Genomic DNA, 21845 nt, shown 5'->3' on the forward strand with positions numbered 1-21845 from the left:
GGTGCAGGTGGCCGGGTCCACTGCCCTCTTCCTCTCTCGTTAGTTCCGCGATGCAGCCGCAGATTCCTCTCTGAACCGGTCGGGGAGATGGTGTGAGGGTGCCCCCAGCCCTCTGTGGGTCTGCGTCTCCCTCCGTCCGTGGGCCGCTGGTCCCTGGCTCCCCGCACCCCACGTCCTTCACATGTCCGGCCGGTCTTCTGCTCGGAGCCCCGTGGGCGTCTCAGCACCGTCCGTGTCCAGAGTCGTCGGGGCTGGGGCCCCCGAGGGAGTGCGCATCCAGTCTCCGTCCATCTCTGGGCCCAGTGGGTCCGCCCTCCGTCCACCTGGCCCTGGTGCCCTGGCCCCGGGAGACCCGCTCACCAAGTCCGTACCCGCTGGGCACACGCTCCAGTGCGATCCGCGATGGGATCTTGGCGTCAGCGCCGCTCTGGGCCGCTGGCGGGCCTGCTTATTTGCATGCCGCGTCCTGATTGGCTCGCGCCGCGCCGTTCACCGCCCGCTCCCACGGCACAATAGTTGGGGCGGGGCCCACGCGGCTCCTCCCCCACTTTGCCGCTTTTGCCCCGCCCACATTCGCAGAGGGAGTGGGCGGCCGTCGCTGCTGCTGACCGGCTCGGTCCGGCCTGGAGGGGAACCTAAGGGACAAAGCCACGGGCTGTCCCGGTGACACAAGCACCTTCCTCGGCTCCCCTCTTGGTCGCTGTATTGTCCTTGGCTCCTGCTCGCGGACTGCTCCTTTCCAGGGTCCTCCCCTCGCCCAGTGTGGACACCCCAGGGTCTGTCCCCAGCGCAGTGGGAGGCGTCCCGGCTCTAAGTCATAGACGAGCTTTGCTCTTTCCTGCCGGTGTGACTCAACTTCTTTAATCACCTGCTCCTTCTCTGTAAGTGGAGCTGAGCGTCCTTCCACATGGGTTTGGAGAGTACATCAAATCTTCCTACAACACACCCGCACCCTGATAAGACCCTGTAAATCTTTACCTCCTCTCCCTCCTTTCCCTCTCTGTCCCGGAGGCCTTCCTAATGCAACCCCCCCCCCCAGGTGTCACCTCCTCGGAGAAGCCTTCCCAGAGGGCCTGTCCCCCCAACAGAATTACAGCACACGCCATCCCAGACTCTGCCACACCGTGTTGTTACTTGACTGTCAGATCGCGCTCCTTGGAGATAGGAACTGCGGTGCTCACCCCTAACCCCTAATCTAATACCAGTAGGTGCTCAATAAATGTGAATTTCCTCCTACCAGCAGCGGACCCTCAGGGCCTCTGGCCTTTCCAGGACCAGCTTCCCAGTGGCTGAGATCCCACACTTTAATCACCACTATTGAACACAATAGTCCTTATGCCAAAAACTTGGTGAAGGGCTCTTTGAGGCCTCCAATTCTTACGTCCCCACGGAGGTGGGTATTATCTGTTATTTTCCAGTTCGGCTCTGTCCTCTTGGCCCCTGACCAGGGGGCCATCAGGGCATAGAGGAGCAGAGCAGACCAGAGGCAGGCCAGAGCTCCGGAGGTCAGTCCCAGCTCCACTGCTCCCCACAGAGTCACACAGGGCAAGACACTACCCCTTCCAACCTCAGTTTCCTCATCTGTAAAACAGGAATGACATGAACAACCTCATAGGCTGGATACAAATACTGTACTTTCCACTGGGAAAATCAAGACAGCCACATCACAATGAAAACCCTGGCTGTCAACCATGGTGATTATTTGTAAAGTCATTGGTAAGGAAAGCTTTTCTAGATCACAGAGGAAAAAAAGAGGTCATGAGTGTAAAAGTTGTAGCCTGGCACAGAGCTCAAGAGATGGAAGCTGGGACTCATGCTTTCTGAAACAAAGCCATTGGTGTACATACTTTCTTTCATGTTCTTATTGTTCAGAGCTTTTACAAATCAAGAAGAAGCCTCAACTTCGAAAATCAGCAAGACAAGTAGGCAATTTGAAAAAGAAGAAATACAAATAGCTAATAACATGAAAAAGTTCAGTCACTATCAAAAAAATGAAACACTACAAGAATGAGATAACACTGATGTGATCATTGTCTTCTCAAAACAACACAAAAAAGTTTGTGGTGAAGGAGCAGAAAACTTGGGTGTATTTATTTGCTTAGAGAAAATACCGGGAGACAGTACCCGGAAAGTGAACGGTGGTGATCTTGGGGGAGGGTAAGAGATTTTTTTTTCTTCAGGTTTATTTTTCCGTTTTTCATATTGAACATTTCTGCAGTCACTGCAAGTTTCGCGTTGCCATAAACCGGGCCGCGGTCCGGGTGGGGCGGGGCACTTTGGGTGGCTGGCGGTTGCAGGGATCCCCGGAACCAGCAGGCGGCGAGAACAAAGGCTAAAGCGCGGGCGCGCCGGGCGCGTGCGTCGGGGCGGGGCCTCGGGCCGCGTCTGGGGCGGGGCCTGGACTGTCCGGCCCTAGTCCCACGGGCCCGAACAGCTGGTGGAGGGACCATGGCCCGGCCCCGTGTGCGGCTGGTGGTCACGGCAGATGACTTTGGTTACTGCCCGCGGCGCGACGAGGGCATTGTAGAAGCCTTCCTGGCGGGAGCTGTGACCAGCGTGTCCCTGCTGGTCAACGGCGCGGCCGCCGAGAGCGCGGCTGAGCTGGCCCGCAGGTGAGCAGCGGCCCCCTGCAGGGTCCGGGCGGGTTTGGGGGCCGCCGCCCCGCACCTCCGGTGCTCCCGCTCGCGCTCCGCCCGCAGGCACCGAATCCCCACGGGCCTGCACGCCAACCTATCCGAGGGCCGCCCCGTGGGCCCGGCCCGCCACGGCGCCTCGTCGCTGCTCGGCCCCGAAGGCTTCTTCCTCGGCAAGATGGGATTCCGGGAGGCGGTGGCCGCCGGAGAGGTGGTCTTGCCCCAGGTGCGGAGGTGCGGCTTCAGGAAGATGCTCGTGGTGACTCCCCCAAAGCTCCGCCCCGAGGGTACCGTGCGCAGAATTGGGCTCTGGATGCCTAACTGGTTCAAACACAGGGGCGATCACAGGGGACCACATGGACGGGGTCCTTCTGGGTAGCTGCTTCCGGACGTTCTGTGTGCCGATCACCTTCTTACTTCAGGTTCGAGGAGAGCTGGAGGCCCAGCTGAGCCGTTTCCGGGAATTACTGGGCAGGGACCCTACTCACGTGGACGGGCACCAGCACGTGCACGTGCTCCCAGGTGCGTGGGTTGGTGCTCCCAGGCCGGGGTGGGGGGGTGCTGCACGTGCCTCTCCCTGACTCTGCCCCGCCCGCAGGAGTGTGCCAGGTGTTCGCCGAGGCGCTGCAGGCCTGCGGGGTGCGCTTCACTAGGCTGCCGATGGAGCGCGGGGTGGGCGGCTGCGCTTGGCTCGAGGCCCCAGCGCGCGCCTTCGCCTGCGCAGTGGAGCAAGACGCCCGCGCCGCCATGGGCCCCTTTGCCCGCCACGGCCTGCGGTAAGGCCCCCTGCCCCCTGCCAGGCCCAGGTCCCAGTGTGTCCAGCTGGCCATTCACCTTGGCCAGCTGTGTCCGTTTCTCATCCTCGACTGGTGGTGTCCCCACCCCAGATCCGTCCCGCCCACGGCCTACCCCTGCCCATTGCGGCCTGCAGCCGTGCCACTGATGCCCCGGCATCTACAGGTGGACCGATGTCTTCGTGGGCCTGAGCACCTGCGGCCGGCACATGTCCGCTCACCACGTGTCAGGGGCACTGGCTAGGGCCCTGGAGGGTATACCCACTGGACGCGCAGTGACAGCCGAGCTGATGGCACACCCCGGCTATCCGAGTGTGCCTCCGGCTGGGGGCAGCAGTGAGGGTCCTGATGCCTTTTCCTGCTCCTGGGAGCGCCTACACGAGCTGCGTGTCCTCACAGCACCGGTGCTGTGGGCTCAGCTTGCCCAGGACGGCGTGCAGCTCTGCACCCTCCACGAGCTAGACTCCAAGAGGCCCGGAGAGGGGACCCCCAGCGAAGCCACTCTGGAAACCTTTCTGGAGCCCTCCCCACTGTGACCCTCCCCGGCAGACAGCCAAGCATTAACGTCCCTTGGTGCCCAGGAAGGGAACTGGGTCCCAGAGCAGGCTGTGACTTCCCGGGCTGGATGCTGCCACCTCTGTGCCCAGGTCCTCATGGTTCAGAGTGGCGGCAGAGCTTCTGCAAGCCCTCTGGCTGCAGGAGGCAGCCGTGATCTCTGGGCCTGGGGCCTGCCAAGCATGGGGGGGGGGGGTCACAGTGCTGTGTAAGCATCTTCCTTGTTTGGGTGCACAGGGCAGAGATGGCTGTATTAATAAAGTAACACGTCCTGTAAACTTGGGTGTTTATAGACTGTGCCCGGGAAACCTTCCCAGACACAAGAAGGACACGAAACTCCTTTGGGGCCCACTGAGGTCACTGTTCCAGAAAAGATCTGCAGTGCCTCCACCTTTGGCGCTGCTTATGCTTAGGCTCTCTTTATTCTTTTCTTTTGGTGGGGGTGGGTAGGAGGAGGGGAGTGAGGGGTTGGAAGAATGTCTCACTAGGCTACTTTTTGGGAGGCATATTATAATCTCAATTTTGACTTTAAAGACATCACCTGTTCGAAGTAAGCAGCCCTTTGCCATCCTAGGGGATGGGTCTGAGGAGGTCCTGCAAACTTGCAGGAGTGTGTTTACGTTTTTCCAGGAGGGATGGTCTTCTACGGAAATGGCACCCCTGGTGATGTGTAGATGCCCTGTGACCGGGGCTCCTGTGGCCTGGATCAAGGCGATGCCAGGAGCAGATGGAAACCCATGTGGTCCTTCTTGTCTCATGTAATCTCACATCATAGTGCCTGTGTGCAGGCACCGGTGCCCCCATTTTGAAGATCTAGAGATAGTAGGGGAGCAGAGCTGTGAAGCTGCCTGTTCATTTACTCAACATGCCCTGGGCCTGAGTCTGTACCAAGCATGGAACCAGGGCCAAAAGAGTTCTGCACTTTCTAAAGGGGTGAGGGTAGGGCCCCATCCCCTTGACTGGTGGCTTCAGCCCGCTCTTTCTGGCTCCATCCTCTACCCCTACCCTTTCTCTGACTTTGACTTCTCCAGCCGCAGGCCCTTTCCTCCCCCATTTCATCCAGGGCTGTGAACTGGAATGGCTGTGAATGTGGCCCTGGCCTCCCCGCCCCGGCCCGCTGGGGTCTGGCCGTGCTCCCACAGGCTGCTGGCTGGAGCTGGGCAGCAAGCACAGAGGCACCTCCCTCGAGGCGGGTCTGTTGTTCTGAGAGGAGGGGCTGGCTGTATGGCTCCAGGGCCCAGGAGAGATGTGGGTGACAAGGGAGAGACTGGGGGGTCTGCACAGATGCTGGAGGAAGCTGTGGGAGTGGCCACTGTCACTCAGGGAGCCAGAGAGGGAGCAGCAGAGATAAGGGCCCAGATCAGCCCTAGGCCATGGGCACTGAAGAACAGAGAAAGGGACAAGAAGGCAGAGGGCCCATTTCGAGGCTGGCCACTGGCATCCCACCAGGGAGATGGGGTATTTTTCACATAAAACCTGCTGTGCCCCAGGACGGCCCAGGCTAGGGGTTTACTGTTAGCCACCAGTTCATCAGGCACGGAGGATCTGCTCCATGCCAGGCCAGGCCTCGGAGCTGGGACACAGCCTGCAAGGAGCTCACGGTCTGGTACACACATGGGGGCAGTCCTGTGACTGGGCTGCAGTCGGGGGTGGGAATACACAGCAAAGCATGGGGACAAAGCCTCTGCAATGTTGAGGAGACTTCCACTCTGGTGACAGCCCACACGGCACCCCCAGGAGACCAGGCTGCCAGCACCCAGGAAACAGCCATCTACCAAGTGCAGCCTGGGCCAGGCACTGTGCTGTGCAAGATCAGACCTTCAGCTCTGCTCCTGGGGCAGGTGTGCCGTTCCCCCTCGTGCATGAGGGAAGCAGGTGAGGAGGAGCCAGTGCAGATGGGCAGGAGGACTGAGGTTCAGGTGCAGCTCTGCAGGGTGCGGCACGGACATGCTGCCAAGGGAAGACAGCGAGAGCAGGGCTGAGGCCACCCCCTGTGGGGTGGGCCCTGGCCAGAGGAGCCCCAGGGGGCAGGAGGGCGCCAGAAGCCAGGCCGAGGTGATGCAGTCATTGCGTATCTCGAGCTGAACAACGAACAGAATGAGGAAGGTGAGAGGACGGTGGCCACCGAGTGGAGGGAGTTGAGAGGGTCTCACAGGCTTTGGGGAGGGTCTGTGGCTGTGTTTGGGCTCAAAGGGAGCCAGTCGTGGGAGGCGAGGGCACTGGAGCCAGGCTGTAACAGCACAGGCCCCTGACCGAGTCACTTACCTCCTCTGTGAAAGCAGAGTAATGGTGCCCGTGGGTCTGTCCTGAGAGTTAGGACAGCGCTAGGACGAGCAGAGTCCCTACTGATGATCAAGGCAGGCCCCCAGCCTCCTTACTTTCTGGTGCCCCAGAAACTTGCCCCAGGAAGTTCCCTCTTGGACTGCAGACCTAGCTGTCAGGGTCTCAGCTGGTGTCAGACTCCAAGCAGGGGACTCAGCTGACAATAAGTGTCAGGGCCTTGGCTGGCCTGGTGCTGAGTCAGCACTAGGGCTGCAGTCGCAGTCAGGAGACTCGGAGGTGGGTTTGGGCTGGAGCTATTCAAGGAAGTGGCCCAGCCCCTCCCTTGGGCATACCCTCACCAGCTCCCTGAACTTCTTCCAGACAGCACCCTCCTCAGGGCCCCAGTCTGCTCCTCCGTTAAATGTGGCTGAGGTGACACGTATACAGAGGTCACTCTCCCCTCCCCAGACACCCAAGGGTGTCTCTGCAGCCCTTTCTGCTTCCCTCAGCATGGCCAGAACACCTCTGTGCACCTCTCCTGGAGGCCAGGTATGGGGAGAAAGCCAGAAGAACCTGCCCAAGACCCCAGGCCACTAGCACTGCCCACCCCCAGTAAGGAAGAGACCCACACGACCAGACGAGTGTCCGAGAGCATTTTATTAAGGGCAGCAGAGTAGATCGCAGCATCTTAGAAAGCCTAGTCCCCACCATAGGGGGAAGGGCGGGGGGACCGGCCAGGAGCGTGTATTCCCATGGGGCCCATCGGAGGTGTGGTGATCACAGCCCTCCCCTGCTCTGGGGGATCCAGCTGTCTGGCCCCGGAGCAGCAAGGCGCCTGCTGGCACGCTTCATGCCTGCCCAAGGGCTCGGGGAGTGCCCGCTGGTAGAGCAGGAGCCCAGCCGGAGGGAGGGACCGTCCACCACCCAGCTCTCGGAGGCCAGGCCCCTGCTGATGGGCGAACCCCGGCTGTGATGCCAGGGGATGCAAGTCCCTGAGGGGCCGCCGGCTTCAACCATGGTGGACGTCCTCCTGGTGGTGAGCAGAGAAGGGAGGGGGCGATGGGCGGGCAGAGCTACGCTGGTAGAAATACGAAGCAATGGGACAGTTTCCAGGAATGGCAATATTTCTGGATTCAGAGAAGCGACGAGAACAAATGGTGGCTTATCTGGATAGCTTCTGACAGAATTTGGCATTTTATTACAAATCTGCGTGTGAGTGAAATAAAGTCCATCATCGCCTTTCTGCTAATGAAGAGACAGACGTGGATGTGCTGGCCGGCGCCCTCACCAGCCCGGGCGCACGGGAGGCTCCAGAACGTGCCTCTTGCGTACCTGGGACTAAAGAAGTTGCGTTCATGAGACCCGCTGCAGGCTGCACGTATACGGCCTCACCCACCATCACCCCACCTCTGCACACAAGCCACCTCAGGTCTGCAAGCCTGGAAAGACCTCAAGTTATAGAACTAAAATTAAAACAGAAAGCCAAGTTTAAGTCATCTTCTCCACAGGATCTAGCCCCTGGAGCGCCCAGAAGGGAAGCCACCAGTGGCAGAAGTGGAGGTGGTGACACACAGTGCTTGGACCACTAGCTTCCCCTGGGTGTCAGTGACAAGGACTCTACTTCAGGGACAGTCCCACTTCCTTTGAAAAGACATTAACATTCAAATCCTTACAAGTTCATCTGATGATAAATTCTAAGGTCAATTTTTATTTCTACAAAAAAAGGCAGTCAAAACAATATAAAACACGTAAAGGATATTACTGAGTGAGCTTCACGTGGAGCCTGACTCCGCGAAGGCCATGAGTCCAGTGGGAGGGGGAGGCCGTCCTGTTCCTGGGCTGGGCCGTCTGGATGCTCCAGAGGAAGGGCCAGTGGGGCGCCGGCGACCCCAGGCTGGTGCCGGTGACAGAGGAGTCTGCCAGAGGGTCAAACGTGCTGAGGAAGGGCCGCGGTGGGGCTGCTGCACTGAGGACGCAGAGGGTGAGCTCTGAGCTACGTCGGGTGGACACGTTGGTGACAGGTGAGCGTGGAATTTCAAGTAGACACTCTGGCTTTAGCACTGTCCGCAGGGACCTGGACATCTTCTAGAACAGCTGCAGGGAGGAATGGCAACCTGTGGCCTCGGGAGCCTCTCTGGTGAAAAATTCCTCCCACAAGTGCACCGTGCTCTGGCTGGCACACCCCTGGGGGCTGCCTCAGACTTGGTGCTGGGGGTCTCCCTAAGCAGGTCGGCCCAGGTGGAGTTCATCATGACGCGGACGGCAGGGTCTGCCAATCTGGTCAGCATTACTGGGGTAACATTAGCCAGAGTTTTACAGCAGAGCTAGGCCTCCCTTTCCACAGCTTTGTTTTTGGGAGGGGGTGGGAGTGGAGATGGTTGTTTGCTTGTTTTTTAATTTTTTTAAAAGGATATTATAAATCAGAGTCAAGAGAAACTTAACCGACTCCCACACCAGGCCGCGTGCCAAGGAGGGGAGCAGAGGAGCCGCAGAGGCCTCCACTGCCCCTCCCGGCGGGAGGTGGGGCCTGGGTTTGGGGAAGTGAGTGAAAAACAAACTAAATGCAAAAAGTGGGAGTTGCAAGGGCAGGGGAAGAGGGGAACCACAACTTTTTTTTAACCTTATGGGCTAAATGTAAACTGAAGATTTTGGATAAATTTGGACAGCAAAAGAAACACCATTCTTTTAAAGTAGACTGAAGCAGTGATTTTTAAAACAAAGAAAGCAGAACTAGAACATCTTAAATTTTTAATCCTTTCTTTACAGGTCACCTAGACCACTTTTGATTAAGAAAACTGTAGAAAGTTAGTAACTGCCACAAGCAGACGCCAGGCGGTGGCACATGTCAATTTTCCATAGAGTCCTGCTTTGTGGGGTGTCTGAATGTACTGCTCAGCATCTCTGCTCACACTTGCTGGAATCAATCGCGGCAGATTTTAGTCCACAGGTCGCTTTTCCCCATATTTCTTTGTAAACTCTTCAGCGTTCTTACAGAATTTTTTACGGTCCTTAGAGTATTCTTCAGCTAGGTCAGCCCGGAGCGGGTGCTCGGGCTGGGGGTCGTTCACCAGTGCTATGAGGGACTGGATGACTGCCAAGAAAAGGACAAGGCACCGCTGGTTAGAAGGCCCTTGGAAGGGGCATGGCAAGAAACACAGCTCTGATTAAATGTCTATATGCTTCTCAGACAGAGCGGCCTCCCATTCATGCAAAATTCTAACCACCAGCACTCAACCCATCATTCCCATGATGAGAAGAAAGTGATGGAGGACAAAGAGCCAGCACTACAGTAGATAACTAACCGTACAGAGTGATGCCACGTTCTCTTCCTCCTCCTCCAGGAACCCTTCCTGTACTGACACACTGGGGATGTCCCAGTCCCCAGTCATTCTCACCCCTCTCCTGAACTTTGGAGACCCAGGCCCACCACTGACACCCCCACTCTCATGCAGGTGAAGCTTCTCCAGGGCAGGGACTGGGCAATGTGCCCAGCACTACACTAGGTTCAGGGTGTGTGACAGGCCTGCACTGTGTAAATGGATAATGAGCCCACCCTGAAAGACCCCTAGCAGCTTCTGAACGGCCGAGAAAGGTTCACTCGACCACCCTGCATTAACCACTGGGAGGCTGTAGCCCTCATCAGCACTGCACAGTCCATTCCAGAGGTGGAAGTCACACGGATGGCTCAGGGTGGATTCCACAATGCTCCCCCAAAGGGCAGTCAGGCTCAGATGTGCGGGACGGCAAGCCCTGGACAGGAGGGCCAGGAGGGAGTGGAGGGTGGGGGAGGGGGAAGTATGGAAGGTCCAGGAACCCCTGGACTCCTCAGAAGTGGGGTGCATGCAGCCACCAGGCTTCCCACACACGTCCCCTGACTCCCCCCAACCCCCACCAGGACCAGCACCCCCACTGTCCCAGCAAAAAGGCCCCTCTCCTCTGGACTGCCGATGCCAGGTGCCTTTATTGGGAGCCCACGCTCTTCACCCCAGTATTACAAGGAATGGGTTAAAAAAGCTTTTTGTTTCAGTTTCTCCTTGTCTGTCACAAATCCACATGGAGCTTAAGTGATTATTTACTTAATATATTTCTTTAAATCACATCAAAAATATTTTTTAAAGGAAAGTTAACTATTAGTAACTCTTATGGAAAATCACTTTCACTTGCCATAAACTGAAGGCACGCATCCATAAACATGAAATAAGCACCTATGCTGCCTCCTTCCCGGCAAGAGGAAGCAACCACCGGAACAAACACTCTTCCGAGTGGTTCTTTCTCAGCATCTCTGAGGCACCCCAGCCCACTGCACTCCAAGACTCTCCACACCACGCTCAGCCGTGAGACTGCTGTTCTTAACTTTTGGGAAACCTGAACCACATTTGCCCTATAGCACATTTATAAGGTGGTTTCCCATCTTTTTCCAGGACTAGAAATGGTTCTGTAGCAGAGTTGACACTGATGAGTTTTCAAGTTTTCCTCCATTATGGAGACTCAGGCTGTCTGCTTCTCACTATGATCATCTTAATACCTAATGTATTAGCATCAAATACATTCATCGTTAAGACGTGCTTTTCAAAAGATAATTCACTTTGCAAGTTTGCAGTTTGTCTAATTCTTTTCAGAGAACTTGCTTTAAATATTTTCAAGTTAACTAAGTAGTTCTGATGAGTGCTTCATTCTTTCTCTACCCCTGTAAACTGTAAGAAAACCCAGCTGAGCTCGTTTGTTTCCACAGTGAGAACACCGACAGCTACAACGCTTTCCAAACCACAACCACAGCCCCATCCATCACTTTCACATACGGGGGGGCACACTCATTACGTTTTACAAATGATCGAGCCCTGGCTTCTTGATCTCTTCCTTGACCCAAATGCTACTCAGAAGGATCTTTCCCCCTCCAAAATGTAGGGGCTTAAAAACATTATCAAAACTTACCTCCTTTCTCACTGTATATGATCAGAGACTAAAGTCTATAAAATTTCCTTGTTTTTGTTCTTTCTGACAGTTTGTGATGGAGGATGTAAACCGTATCTGTAACTCGCCCCTTTTCATGGGGACCCAGTGGGCTCCATTCTCAGAGTAAAATGTGACCCATACCTTCCCCCATACATGAAGGCGTACAATGCAGTGGTCTTCCATGGATTGTGCTATGAAGGGTAAGTTTATTAATCTTATCCTGTTTATTGTATTTGAGTCCTCTTTCTAAAGTTTATCTACTTGATTTGTTATAAGACAGCAAATGGGTATGGGGGGACTAAAACATTTGATTTATGAATCTGACTTTTCTGTTTATATAATTTTGTTGCTGTGTTGTTTGGTTCGTATAGAGGTCAGTATTATACAGGCTTCCTCACTGACTATATTTCATATGGCGAATCTCTTTCACCACCAAACAAAGCCCTTGCTCTGTTGATAGATATGTACCAGAACCAGACACACTGCTGAGGAAAACTCTGTTTTCACATCCCTTCTTCTGGTTATTGTTATTATCGCCAACTCCTACCACCTTTCTGTATGATACAGGTTTGCCTTGTTTCTTGACTTTTCTCCTATTTTTGCTCAATTTTTAATGCTTTACTTTCTTTTTAAAAATTGAGATATAATTCACATACCAAAAAATAAACTCTCTGAGAAGTATGCAATTCAGTTGTTTTTTAGTGTATTCACAAAATCGTGTGACACCACCACTATCTAACTCCAGAACGTTTTCATCATCCCTAAAAGAATACCCACTCTCCTTAGTAATCACTTCCTAGACCCCTCCCCCAGCCCCAGGCAAACACTAACCTCCTTTCTGACTATAGATCTGCCTATTCTGGACATTCCATATACTGTTGCTTCTCATTATTTGCAGTAGTTATCCACTAAAAAGTTGCTGTGAATGCTGAATTATAGTGAACCATGAGTGACCCGAGGAATGACCAGCTATAGAATCACCCAGCTGAGCCCAGTCAACCTACAGAAATAGAAATAATAAACTGTTGTTAATTTAAGCCACTAAGTTTTGAGATGGTTTGTAATACAGTAACAGGTAACTGAAACACGGGGGACACCGTGTGAAGTGCCAGGGACGACATTCCTGAAGTGTGTGAGGATAAGCTCAAGGCCATGACGGACGAATCTACAGAATGATCTAGAGAGAAACCCTGTCTCCGATCACAAAACAGCAATTCTGCCCGGTGCTGCATGTAGAACAGCACCGTGTTTAAGATAAAAGTTTTAACTTCAAAACCTAAGTCAGCAAGTACAAAAGAATGAAAAACCTCTCTTAGGTTTATCTGACTATTTGAAAAAAGCACCTACAACCTGGAAAAGCAGTGCATGTTGGCTGCTCACTGAGACCTGAAGCTGAAAACAGGACCGGTGCTGCCACAGCCCTCTTGGGCAGCCTGCCCTGTGGGCAGAGAGAGGGGCAGAGCACAGGTACCTGCGCCCAATTCTCAGGTGAGGGAGGAGACCCGTAACTCTCTGTGGTCTGGCCGCCTGAGCAAATGCAGCAACTGCAGGCTTACACACAGAGCTAGGAGTTTGTGTGCTTAAGAACAACTCTGTCAATCTTTTACAGACATCAGCTTGTGCACGACCAAGCACCAAGCCCCCTGGAGACCCCTTCACTGTGACTCCACGCTTGGTACCCACTGCTTTCTGCTGCTCAGCTGTGGGAGCCTGGTGGATGCCTTTCATGGTGGATGTTTCAGTGACTCTTTCAGGGGTTCCACTGGAAAATGACTGTGTATATCAGTCACCAAAAAAAAAAAACAACACCTGCAGCCTCTCAAATTCCAGCCTCATCCATTCTCCTTAATCTAAAAAGGCTGTAAGTGGTTCAGGGAGTTACTTACAGGAAAGCCACCAAAAATATCAGGTTAGGATTGCAAAAGAAAATTCTAGAATTAAGAATAAAAACTAGGCTTCCCTGATGGCGCAGTGGTTGAGAGTCCGCCTGCCGATGCAGGGGACACGGGTTCGTGCCCCGGTCTGGGAGGGTCCCGCATGCCGCGGAGCGGCTGGGCCCGTGAGCCATGGCCGCTGAGCCTGCGTGTCCGGAGCCTGTGCTCCGCAACGGGAGAGACCACAACAGTGAGAGGCCCGCGTACCGCAAAAAAAAAAAAAAGAATAAAAACTAGACACAGTCTATAACAAAGTTTAGTCACCTGCCGGGGAAAAGAGGGGGGCGACCACAGTAGTGAATCAAGTACTTTTCCCAGAAAAATGAGGGCACCCAGACCCAGGGACACACAGGGAGTTCCAGGCCCGCTAAGGCTGACTGTGTGCTTTCACGTGGGCACACTGCCCTCAAGTCTGGCCGTGCCCTCCCAAGACACCCCAGCATCCTGTGGCCTGCCACATGGCTCCGGCTCAAGCCCGCAGGCCCTCAACACCCTCCCTTCCCCCTTCCAGTCTGAGTCCATGTGCTAACTGCTGTGTGAGGCCACTTCCCCCCGCCCCAGGCAGCCCACAATCCTCACGAACACTCCCAGGGACAGGGTCACACCCCTCCCTGCATTGGGAGTGAGCGCTGGTCTGGTCTGTCTGCGCGGGTCCCCCTTGGGCTGCGAGCACAAGAACACCTGCGTGGGCTGAAGCTTAGCTGAGATGCGCCAAGCCCATGGAACAGTGGGACCACAGCAGCCTTCTGTGGACACGGTGGTCAGTGCTATAGGATTTCTCTGGACTCCGTGCGACGTGGTGTCAGAAGGGACCTAGAAGGCCCTGCCCGCAGCAGTGTCCCCAGAAGACACGAGGAGACGCCTTACCTTGGTCAGTTTTGGTTGCTGGCTTCCAGTTTTCAGCACTAATTACCGGCAGACAGACCTGCCCCTTTTCATCAATGTTCGGGTGATAGATCTTCGTTTTAAATGTGATCTTCGGTGGTTTGAATGGGTACTCTGCTGGAAAGTTGATTTCAATTCTGAAGGCCCCTTTATCATATGGAGGGTTGTCCTGGAGGGAAAGGAAAGAGGGCGGAGTGAACCTGTAGCTGAGACAGGAATGTTCTAATTGTTCACTGGAAAAATTACTTTGTTTCAAGAGGTTGTATCAACTGAAGCCTTGTCACCTTCAGGGGAACAACAATCAATCTGTATTTCTAGAGCAACATGTCTGCTAAACTGTGAAAGGGTCTGAGATGGACGCCCTGGCCTCTTTACCTTTTTTTTTTTTTAATAGACTTCATTTTTTTTTTGAGTAGTTTTAGGTTTACAGCAAAACTGAGAGGAAAGTACAGAACTCCTACACACACACAGCCTCCCCCACCAGAGTGGTACACGCATTACAGGTGATGGACTGACACCAACACATCATCACCCACAGTCCACAGTCTACAGCAGGGCTCACTCTCGGTGCTGGACACTGAATGGGTTGTATGAAGTATTATACCCTATGGTTGGAATCATGCAGTATTCAGCCCTTTCAGACTGGCTCCTTTCACTTAGTAATATGCATTTAAGGTTCCTTTGTGGCTTGTTAGATCACTTCTTTTTGTCACTGAATATTAATCCATTGTCTCGATGTAGTTTATCCATTCACTTCCTGAAGGTCAGCTTGGTTGCCTTTGGCAATTATGCATAAAGCTGCTATCCACAACCGTGTGCAGGTTTCTGTGTGGACATATTATTTTCATCTCCTTTGGGTAAATACTAAGGAGCACAATTGTAGGTTAAGGGTATGCTTAGTTTTGTAAAAAATCACCAATCTATCTTCCAAAGTGGCTGCACCATTCTGCATTCCCACCAGGACGGATGAGAGTTCCTGTTGCTCCACATCCTCGCCAGCATTTGGTGTTGTCAGCATTCTGGATTTCCACCAATCTGACAGGTGTGTAGTTGCATCCTGTAGTTTTAATTTGTAATTCCCTAATGATATGGTGTTGACTACCTTTTCATATGCTTATTTGCTATCTGTATGTCTTCTGTGGTAAGAAGTCTTTTCAGGTTTTTGGTCCATTTTATTATTATTATTATTTATAAATTTATTTATTTATGGCTGCGTTGGGTCTTCGTTGCTGCACGCGGGCTTTCTCTAGTTGCGGTGAGCGGGGACTGTTCTTTGCGGTGCACGGGCTTCTCATTGTGGTGGCTTCTCTTGTTGCGGAGCACGGGCTGTAGGTGCATGGACCTCAGTAGTTGCGGCACACGGGCTTAGTTGCTCCGTGGCATGGGGGATCTTCCCAGACCAGGGCTCAAACCCGTGTCCCCTGCACTGGCAGGAGTATTCTTAACCACTGCGCCACCAGGGAAGTCCCTGGCCCATTTTAAAATCAGGTTCTTGTTTTCTTGTTATTGAGTTTTAAGAGTTCTTTGTACATTTGGGGTTAACAGCCCTTTTTCAGATAATGTCTTTTGCAAATATCTCTTTATCTTTTTTGAAGGTATGAAGAGTTACACCAGGGGTAAATAACAACCCAACCCAGACCATACCAAGTGCTGAAAGGCCAAAGAGGTGGCCACAATTCCAGAATAAAGCCAGCACTCAGCTGTACGGCTGGCCCCTGAGGAGCTGAGCTGGCCCCTAGCTGGTCGCCAGGTAGGGCCAGAACCATGCCCCACCCCTGTGTCCTTAGGACCACTCAGAGAACTATCCCTCAGGGCCTGCACACTGATGGCCCAGGATGGCCCATCTCTGAGAGATGCCCCAAGAGAAAAAGGCCAGCCTCTCTCCAGCTCTGCCTCCACGTCCAGAGCTGAGCCAGCCCTCCAGTCTGTGGCCTCCCAGCCCCGGACTCTAGCTCTCCAGGGTCCCAGCCCACTCAAAGAAGGCCCAGCTTCACTGAGTGCCCAGGAATGCACAGCGCTGCCTCCTCAAGCCCCAGCGTGATGAGATATTCTCCAGCAAATAGGATTCCTCTGCTGGGGAGTGAGGCCAGCACACGTCAGGTCCCCACACTATCCCCACCCAAGAAGGGTAAAATTAGGGAAGGCTGAGGGGTGGGAGAGGCCTTCCCAGCAGAGAGGACTAAAAACTAGGACGGCAGGGGCTTGGAGGGGACAGCATGGAGCAAGACAGGAGGCTGGGGCTGAGTTTAGGGGTCTGAACCACCCAATCGAGCAGCTGGATCCATGGTCGGAAGATGAACCTACAGGATGCACGGCAGGAAGGTGGTGCCTCAGGAGCGGGTGAGGGAGGAGATGTCAACACCTCGGGCGCTGCACCTGGGTGAGGAGACAGACCCATGCACACCCGGAGGGGGTGGGCCATGGCTGGACTGGGAAATCATTTTCACCCCAACAAAACCTTCCCTAATCCCTTCTTTAGGGAACACAGAATTGTCTAGAACACTGTCCAGAAGTTAAAGTGGCAGCGGACTCCTCCCAGGCCTTGTCCTGACTGCTCACTACCTAGGAGAGCTAGACTCACCATTACCAACGAGCCCACGGGGACACAGAGATTTTGCTTCGGGGTTTTAAGAAGGGACCGGCTTCAGCCACGGAAAGAGCCTTCCTGGATGACCCTGGCTGCTGAAACCCACCAGATATGTTCAACCATCACCCAGGACTGACCAACCACCTGGGGCCCGCCGCGTGCTGGGCCATGTGCCAGGAGCTGGAGACAAGGACGAGTCAGGCCAGCCAGGCAAGCCCGGGACATTCCCCAACATCTGTCATGTGGGGGTGACCCTGAGGTAGAAGCCACCCACACTGCATGCTGCACATGGGCAAAAAGTCAGGAGAAGCAGCTCTCTCGCTACAGGACACAGGACAGGCCGAACCTCTCGCCGCCCAGGGAGCGTGTCTTAACTCCTTGGAGACTCTATCCCTGTCCAGGCCTCGGGGTGACCAAAGGAGTGGCTCCAAAACCCCAGGGATTTGTGTGGAAGGGGGTGTGCAAAAATTCAACACAGTACCTACCCTGTGGATAAAGGCCTAAGTGCCACACGTGAGTTTTCCACACATTAGAGTTAAACTTATTCTGTGGGAAGGCAGCTCAGAAACTAGAAGGGGCCTCAATGAGAAAACACGGCTTTGTGGTAGAAAAATAGTATTCAAAATTTCAGGAATTTGCCTCAGATGGTCCTCTCCACAAGCCATGGAGAGCTACCCGCAAGGACAGTGCAAACCTTGGCTCCCCCCACCCCTCCCGGCTCTCACCCCACCCTCCCCAGGCACAAAGCCACTTTGGAGCAACTAAGGCCAAGAGGAGGCTCCTCCAAACCCCTTGGGCCTTTCCCCCACGGGTCCACTCCTGGCCTGCAGGCAAGCCGGCTCTTTCCTCCCCAGGGCAACCTTGAGGAACCCTGAGACCCCACCGCACCCCACACATCTCTTAATCCACTGAAGACCCAGAGTCCTTCCACCATTGTACATCAGTCACAGTTTTGTGTCACCGTTGTGGCAGCTCTCCCTGGGGCTCAGGGAGGACACCACACAGCTCTCTGGCAGCCACTCCCTGACCTGGCCAGCAGCCACACCAAGTCCCCATGGCGCATGCCCAGCTGGCGATCTGACACCACACGGGACTCGTGGCTGGACTGATGTGGACAGGCAGCTCCTAGATGGATCCACTGATGATCGACCACGTGTGTTGGCCGGTGGAGAACCCTCAGCGGTGTCCTTTCCGCGGGGTAACCCTTCACCCACAAGGAACACAGCCCGGCCTGGCTGCCCCGAGGACGTCTACCCAGGCCTGGCCCAGACCCACCCTCAGGCTGCTTGCCCCGGGGTCCAGTTACAGAGGGATGGGAAGGCGGGCTTCCTTGAGCTCTAACCTTCACAGTCCACTAGAGGGCCTGGTCGAAAGGCAGGAAAAGCTCCTGGCCTCTGAGCACAGACTGTCTTCTCATGCCCTGTAACTGTTAAGTGTTCATTCTCTCTTATCTCTTCGTGGTTGCCTGAATTACCAAGTCTGCACAGTGAGCAGAGTCATCATCTGCTAACTTTGCTTTCTGAAGATGACCTCTTTGTACTGTTTCCAACAATTGGGTTCCTAGCACTTTTCACAGTACAGCTCTTTGTCAATGAATACTCTGACATTTAAAAATTCCATCATTTTCTCTTTGAAAATAAACATTTGTGGAAGTATTTTTAGAACAGATTTTCCAATCTTTCATGACCAAACTACCCTATGAATTACACCTAAATTTAAAATCACAATCTCTAAACCATAATGGAAAAGAATATGAAAAAGAATACATACCTGTATATAACTGAATCACTTTACTGTACACCAGAAACACAACATTGCAAATCAACTACACTTCCGTAAAATAAATTTCAAAGAAAAAAACTAAAGAAATTAGGTTGGTCACTAAGTTTCAAAATGCTTTCTTAAAAACCCAATAAAGCACACTGAATATTGCAAAAAAAAAAAAAAAAATCGCTGTCTCCAATAAAACGGAATTCCACAGGAACTTTCCCTCCTCTGAACTCATAGGCACCTTTCACGGCATGATTCACCTTCCCTTCAAGAAAAGAAGTAGCTTTATTGTTATTTCTCATAGAAATATAACATTCACACCAAAAAAGTAGTACTAGACATTCCACCCCAGGATAAGGGCTGAGCGTGTCCACAACACAGCCTGCGGCGCACAGCAGTCAGCACACTCCTTGGTCAAGGGACCCGGATTCTGGGAGCGCGGTGCTCTTGGCCGCACAGCCTGTGCCCGCCCACGCGTGGGGCAGATCACTTCGCTTTCTAAGACCCAGCCACAGAACTACTAACGTCGGAGAATTCCTTGTCTGTTGTAGAAAACGTGTGGTGTGGGCCAGCGCCCTGGCACGCGGCACTCCTGCACACACACGCATGCGGTTTGCTGCTGGCAGCACCCACTCGCCCGCCCTCGGCGCACCCATGCCTTCACTAGGGCTGCAGCGTATTCCACCATCAGACGCGACACAATTTCCTTACCCCCTCCCCGTTGCCAGGCGAGAACTTGCTGCACTCGTGAAGAGTGTCTGGACCCAAACGCTTCCTTACCAAAAACATAAAGCGACCACAGGACCCACAACCCCACTCCTAAATATCCTAAAGAAATGAAAACGCTTGTCGACATAAAATCCTGTTCACAAATGTTCATAGCAACATCATTCATAATAGCCAAACAGAGGAAACAACCCAAATACCTATCAACTGGTGAATGGATAAGCAAACTATGATATATCCATGACAACAGAATATTATTTGGCAATAAAAAGGAATGAAGTACGAATATATGCTACAACATGGATAAACCTTGAAAATATTATGCTAAGGAAGGAAGCCAGACACAAAACGTCACGTATTATATGATTCCATTTATATGAAATATACAGGATAGCTAAATCTACAAAGTAGATCTGTGGTTGCCTACACCTGGGGGACTGGGGGTGATGCTAACAAGGGGAGGTTTCTTTGAGGAGTAATAAAAAATGTTCTAAAATTGTGGTGATGGAGAAACAACTCTGCAAATATACTAACAGCCATTGAATAACTGTACACTTTAAATGCATGAAATGCAGGGTTTGTGACTCTCAATGAAACTGTTAAAAAGGAAATCAAAGCTAACTCAGAAACAGGGTTTTCGACTGAGGACAGTGTTGTCCCTCCTGGAGAGGTTTAGAAATGCCTGAGGTTGTCCCAATGACAAAGGTGGCTACTGGCATCTAATGAACAAGAAACAGAGACAACCCTGCACAAATAATCCACCTGCACACACCAAAATGTAGTTTCCAAGGCTCTCTGAGAACTACAAATTCAATAACTTACAGAATGTTTGTGGGGCGCCTACTCTGTGTAATGCACAGTGCTAGGGACAGGAAGTGGGAGGGAAACAGATAAAGGTCTCTGCCTGAACCAGAACTCGCTGAGACGACACCCACACCACCAGTTATAAAGCAGAATTAGCCCTCTGAGGAGCCCCAAAGAGAGGGGGGCTGGACCACAGCTGACCCCAACAGACTGTCCAGCCAACGGCTGCTCCCGCTGTCTCCTTGCTGGCAAAATCCCAGTTTTGTTTCCGTCCATGCTGCCCCCTCATTGTGAACCGGGGTAAATCCTGACTGGTCTACACCTGTCCCATCCAATATGGTGGCCACCAGCCCAAGCGCCTATTGTGTACTTGCAACAGGACTCGTCCGAATTTAGATGTGCTATAAGCGTAAAATACCACCTGGATTTGAGACTTTGTGCAAAAAAAAAAGAATAAACTATTTAGTTAATAATTATTTATATTGATTACATGTAGAAAATATTTTTGATATACTGTATTAAGTAAAATACTTACCAAAGTGAATTCCACTTGTTTAATTCCCTTCCTTCCTTCCTTCCTCCCTCCCTCCCTTCTTCCCTCCTTCCTTCCCTCCCTCCCTCCCTCCCTTCCTTCCTTCCTTTCTTCCTTCCTTCCATGTTAGTTCCCTGACCAGGGATCCAACCCACACCCTCCTCGGGCCTTCAGCAGTGAAAGCGCGGAGTCCCAACCACTGGACCGCCGGGGAATTCCCTAATTTTCATTTTTAATGGGAGTTCTGGAAAATTTAAAAGCACGGCTGTGGCTTGCAGTATACTCCTTTTGGACAGCACAGTCCATCATGGTACTGCCCACACCTCGGCCAGTGACAGACCAGGGGTGGCCACGTGTCCTGGTTCTGGATAATGAGGAGTGAGGGGTCTGTGGTGGGCCCCTGGGATGGGCGTCTTTGTTTTTGGTCACACCAAACTACACACACACACACGTGTCACAGATGGAGAAGTCTGAATGGGGTTGGTGGACTGATCAGCGTCCACTTCCTGGTTACAGCACTGCACTACAGTTGCACAACAGGTGAAGGCTACTGGGGAATCTCTGTTATTTCCTACAATTGCATGAAAATCTACAGTTATCTCAAAATAAAAAGTTCAAGGAGAGAGAGAGAAAAGAAGAGACCGTCTCTTCCTTCCGGAAAACTGTGAAGCCCATGCAGGTCTGTGCTCTCCCCTCGCCGAGCCGCTGGATTGCCAGTCCAGAGCCCCTGCCCCAGGACTCTGTCAGGGGCAGCAACTTTCCCTTTTCAAAGCCACGCTAAGTGGGGGGTTTCCTTACTTGCAGTCAAAAGCGACCTCACTATTATGAATTGTGAGTGGAGGGAACAGAGAGGAGGGAGTGATTCACTGAGACCAGGGAATAGAGAGCGTCAGGAAGACGCAGGTGCAGGAGGATGACCAGTTGGAAGGGGTACACACGGCTTCACGAACAGAAGAGGAGGCCTCTCTCTCTGAAAGTTAACAAGCAGGTATTTACCTCAACAATTGTCAGCTTTGAGCAGCCCAGCCCCAGGACAGGGGAGCAAAAGCTCCTCGAAAGAGGCTGGGGCCCGAGCCCAGGTGGGGGAGCCAGGGCCTGTGAGGTGCTCAAAGAACCTGTGAGACGGAATGGCCTGCACGGAGGCAAAGGCAGTTACAGCTTCTGCAATGGGATGTGATCGGTGTACCTGAGGCTCATTCCCAAAAACACTCTGCTCAGCAGAACCTGGTGCGCGAGCCTCGGGGCTAGTGCAGAGGCCAGAGACACTGTGATGGCAGAGAGACTGCGTCCTCTCCCAACAGGCTGGTGGAGTGACCACCAGGGCGGTACGAGGCCTCTCCACAAAACTCAATTTCATTTTAAAAACAATTATTGACACAGCTTTGGAGATGCAAGGCCTCAGGAATACAA

At 53.0% G+C, this 21845-nt stretch overlaps 2 protein-coding genes across 2 annotated transcripts in view; one reads left to right on the plus strand and one right to left on the minus strand.

The window, feature by feature from the left end:
• Window positions 1–2448: 2448 nt before the first annotated feature.
• On the plus strand, window positions 2449–4064 carry YDJC (YdjC chitooligosaccharide deacetylase homolog; the record flags this gene model as incomplete). Its single annotated transcript, XM_082668256.1, has 5 exons — window positions 2449–2612; window positions 2700–2859; window positions 3056–3155; window positions 3232–3409; window positions 3594–4064. The coding sequence occupies 5 exons, from the start codon at window positions 2449–2451 to the stop codon at window positions 3961–3963; spliced, it is 972 nt and encodes a 323-aa protein (XP_082524382.1). The 3' UTR covers window positions 3964–4064.
• Window positions 4065–8975: 4911 nt separating this feature from the next.
• UBE2L3 (ubiquitin conjugating enzyme E2 L3) overlaps window positions 8976–21845 on the minus strand; it is a 42561-nt gene continuing 29691 nt past the window's right edge. The window contains exons 3-4 of the mRNA XM_082667657.1: window positions 13999–14185; window positions 8976–9335 (exon numbers count right to left, since the gene is read on the minus strand). Coding sequence (XP_082523783.1) covers window positions 9181–9335; window positions 13999–14185 — 342 coding nt within the window. The 3' untranslated portion in view covers window positions 8976–9180. The remainder of the gene's footprint in view (window positions 9336–13998; window positions 14186–21845) is intronic.

This window comes from Grampus griseus (genome assembly GCF_964374135.1).
Source record: "Grampus griseus genome assembly, chromosome: 12".
Classification (NCBI taxonomy): Eukaryota; Metazoa; Chordata; class Mammalia; order Artiodactyla; family Delphinidae; genus Grampus; species Grampus griseus.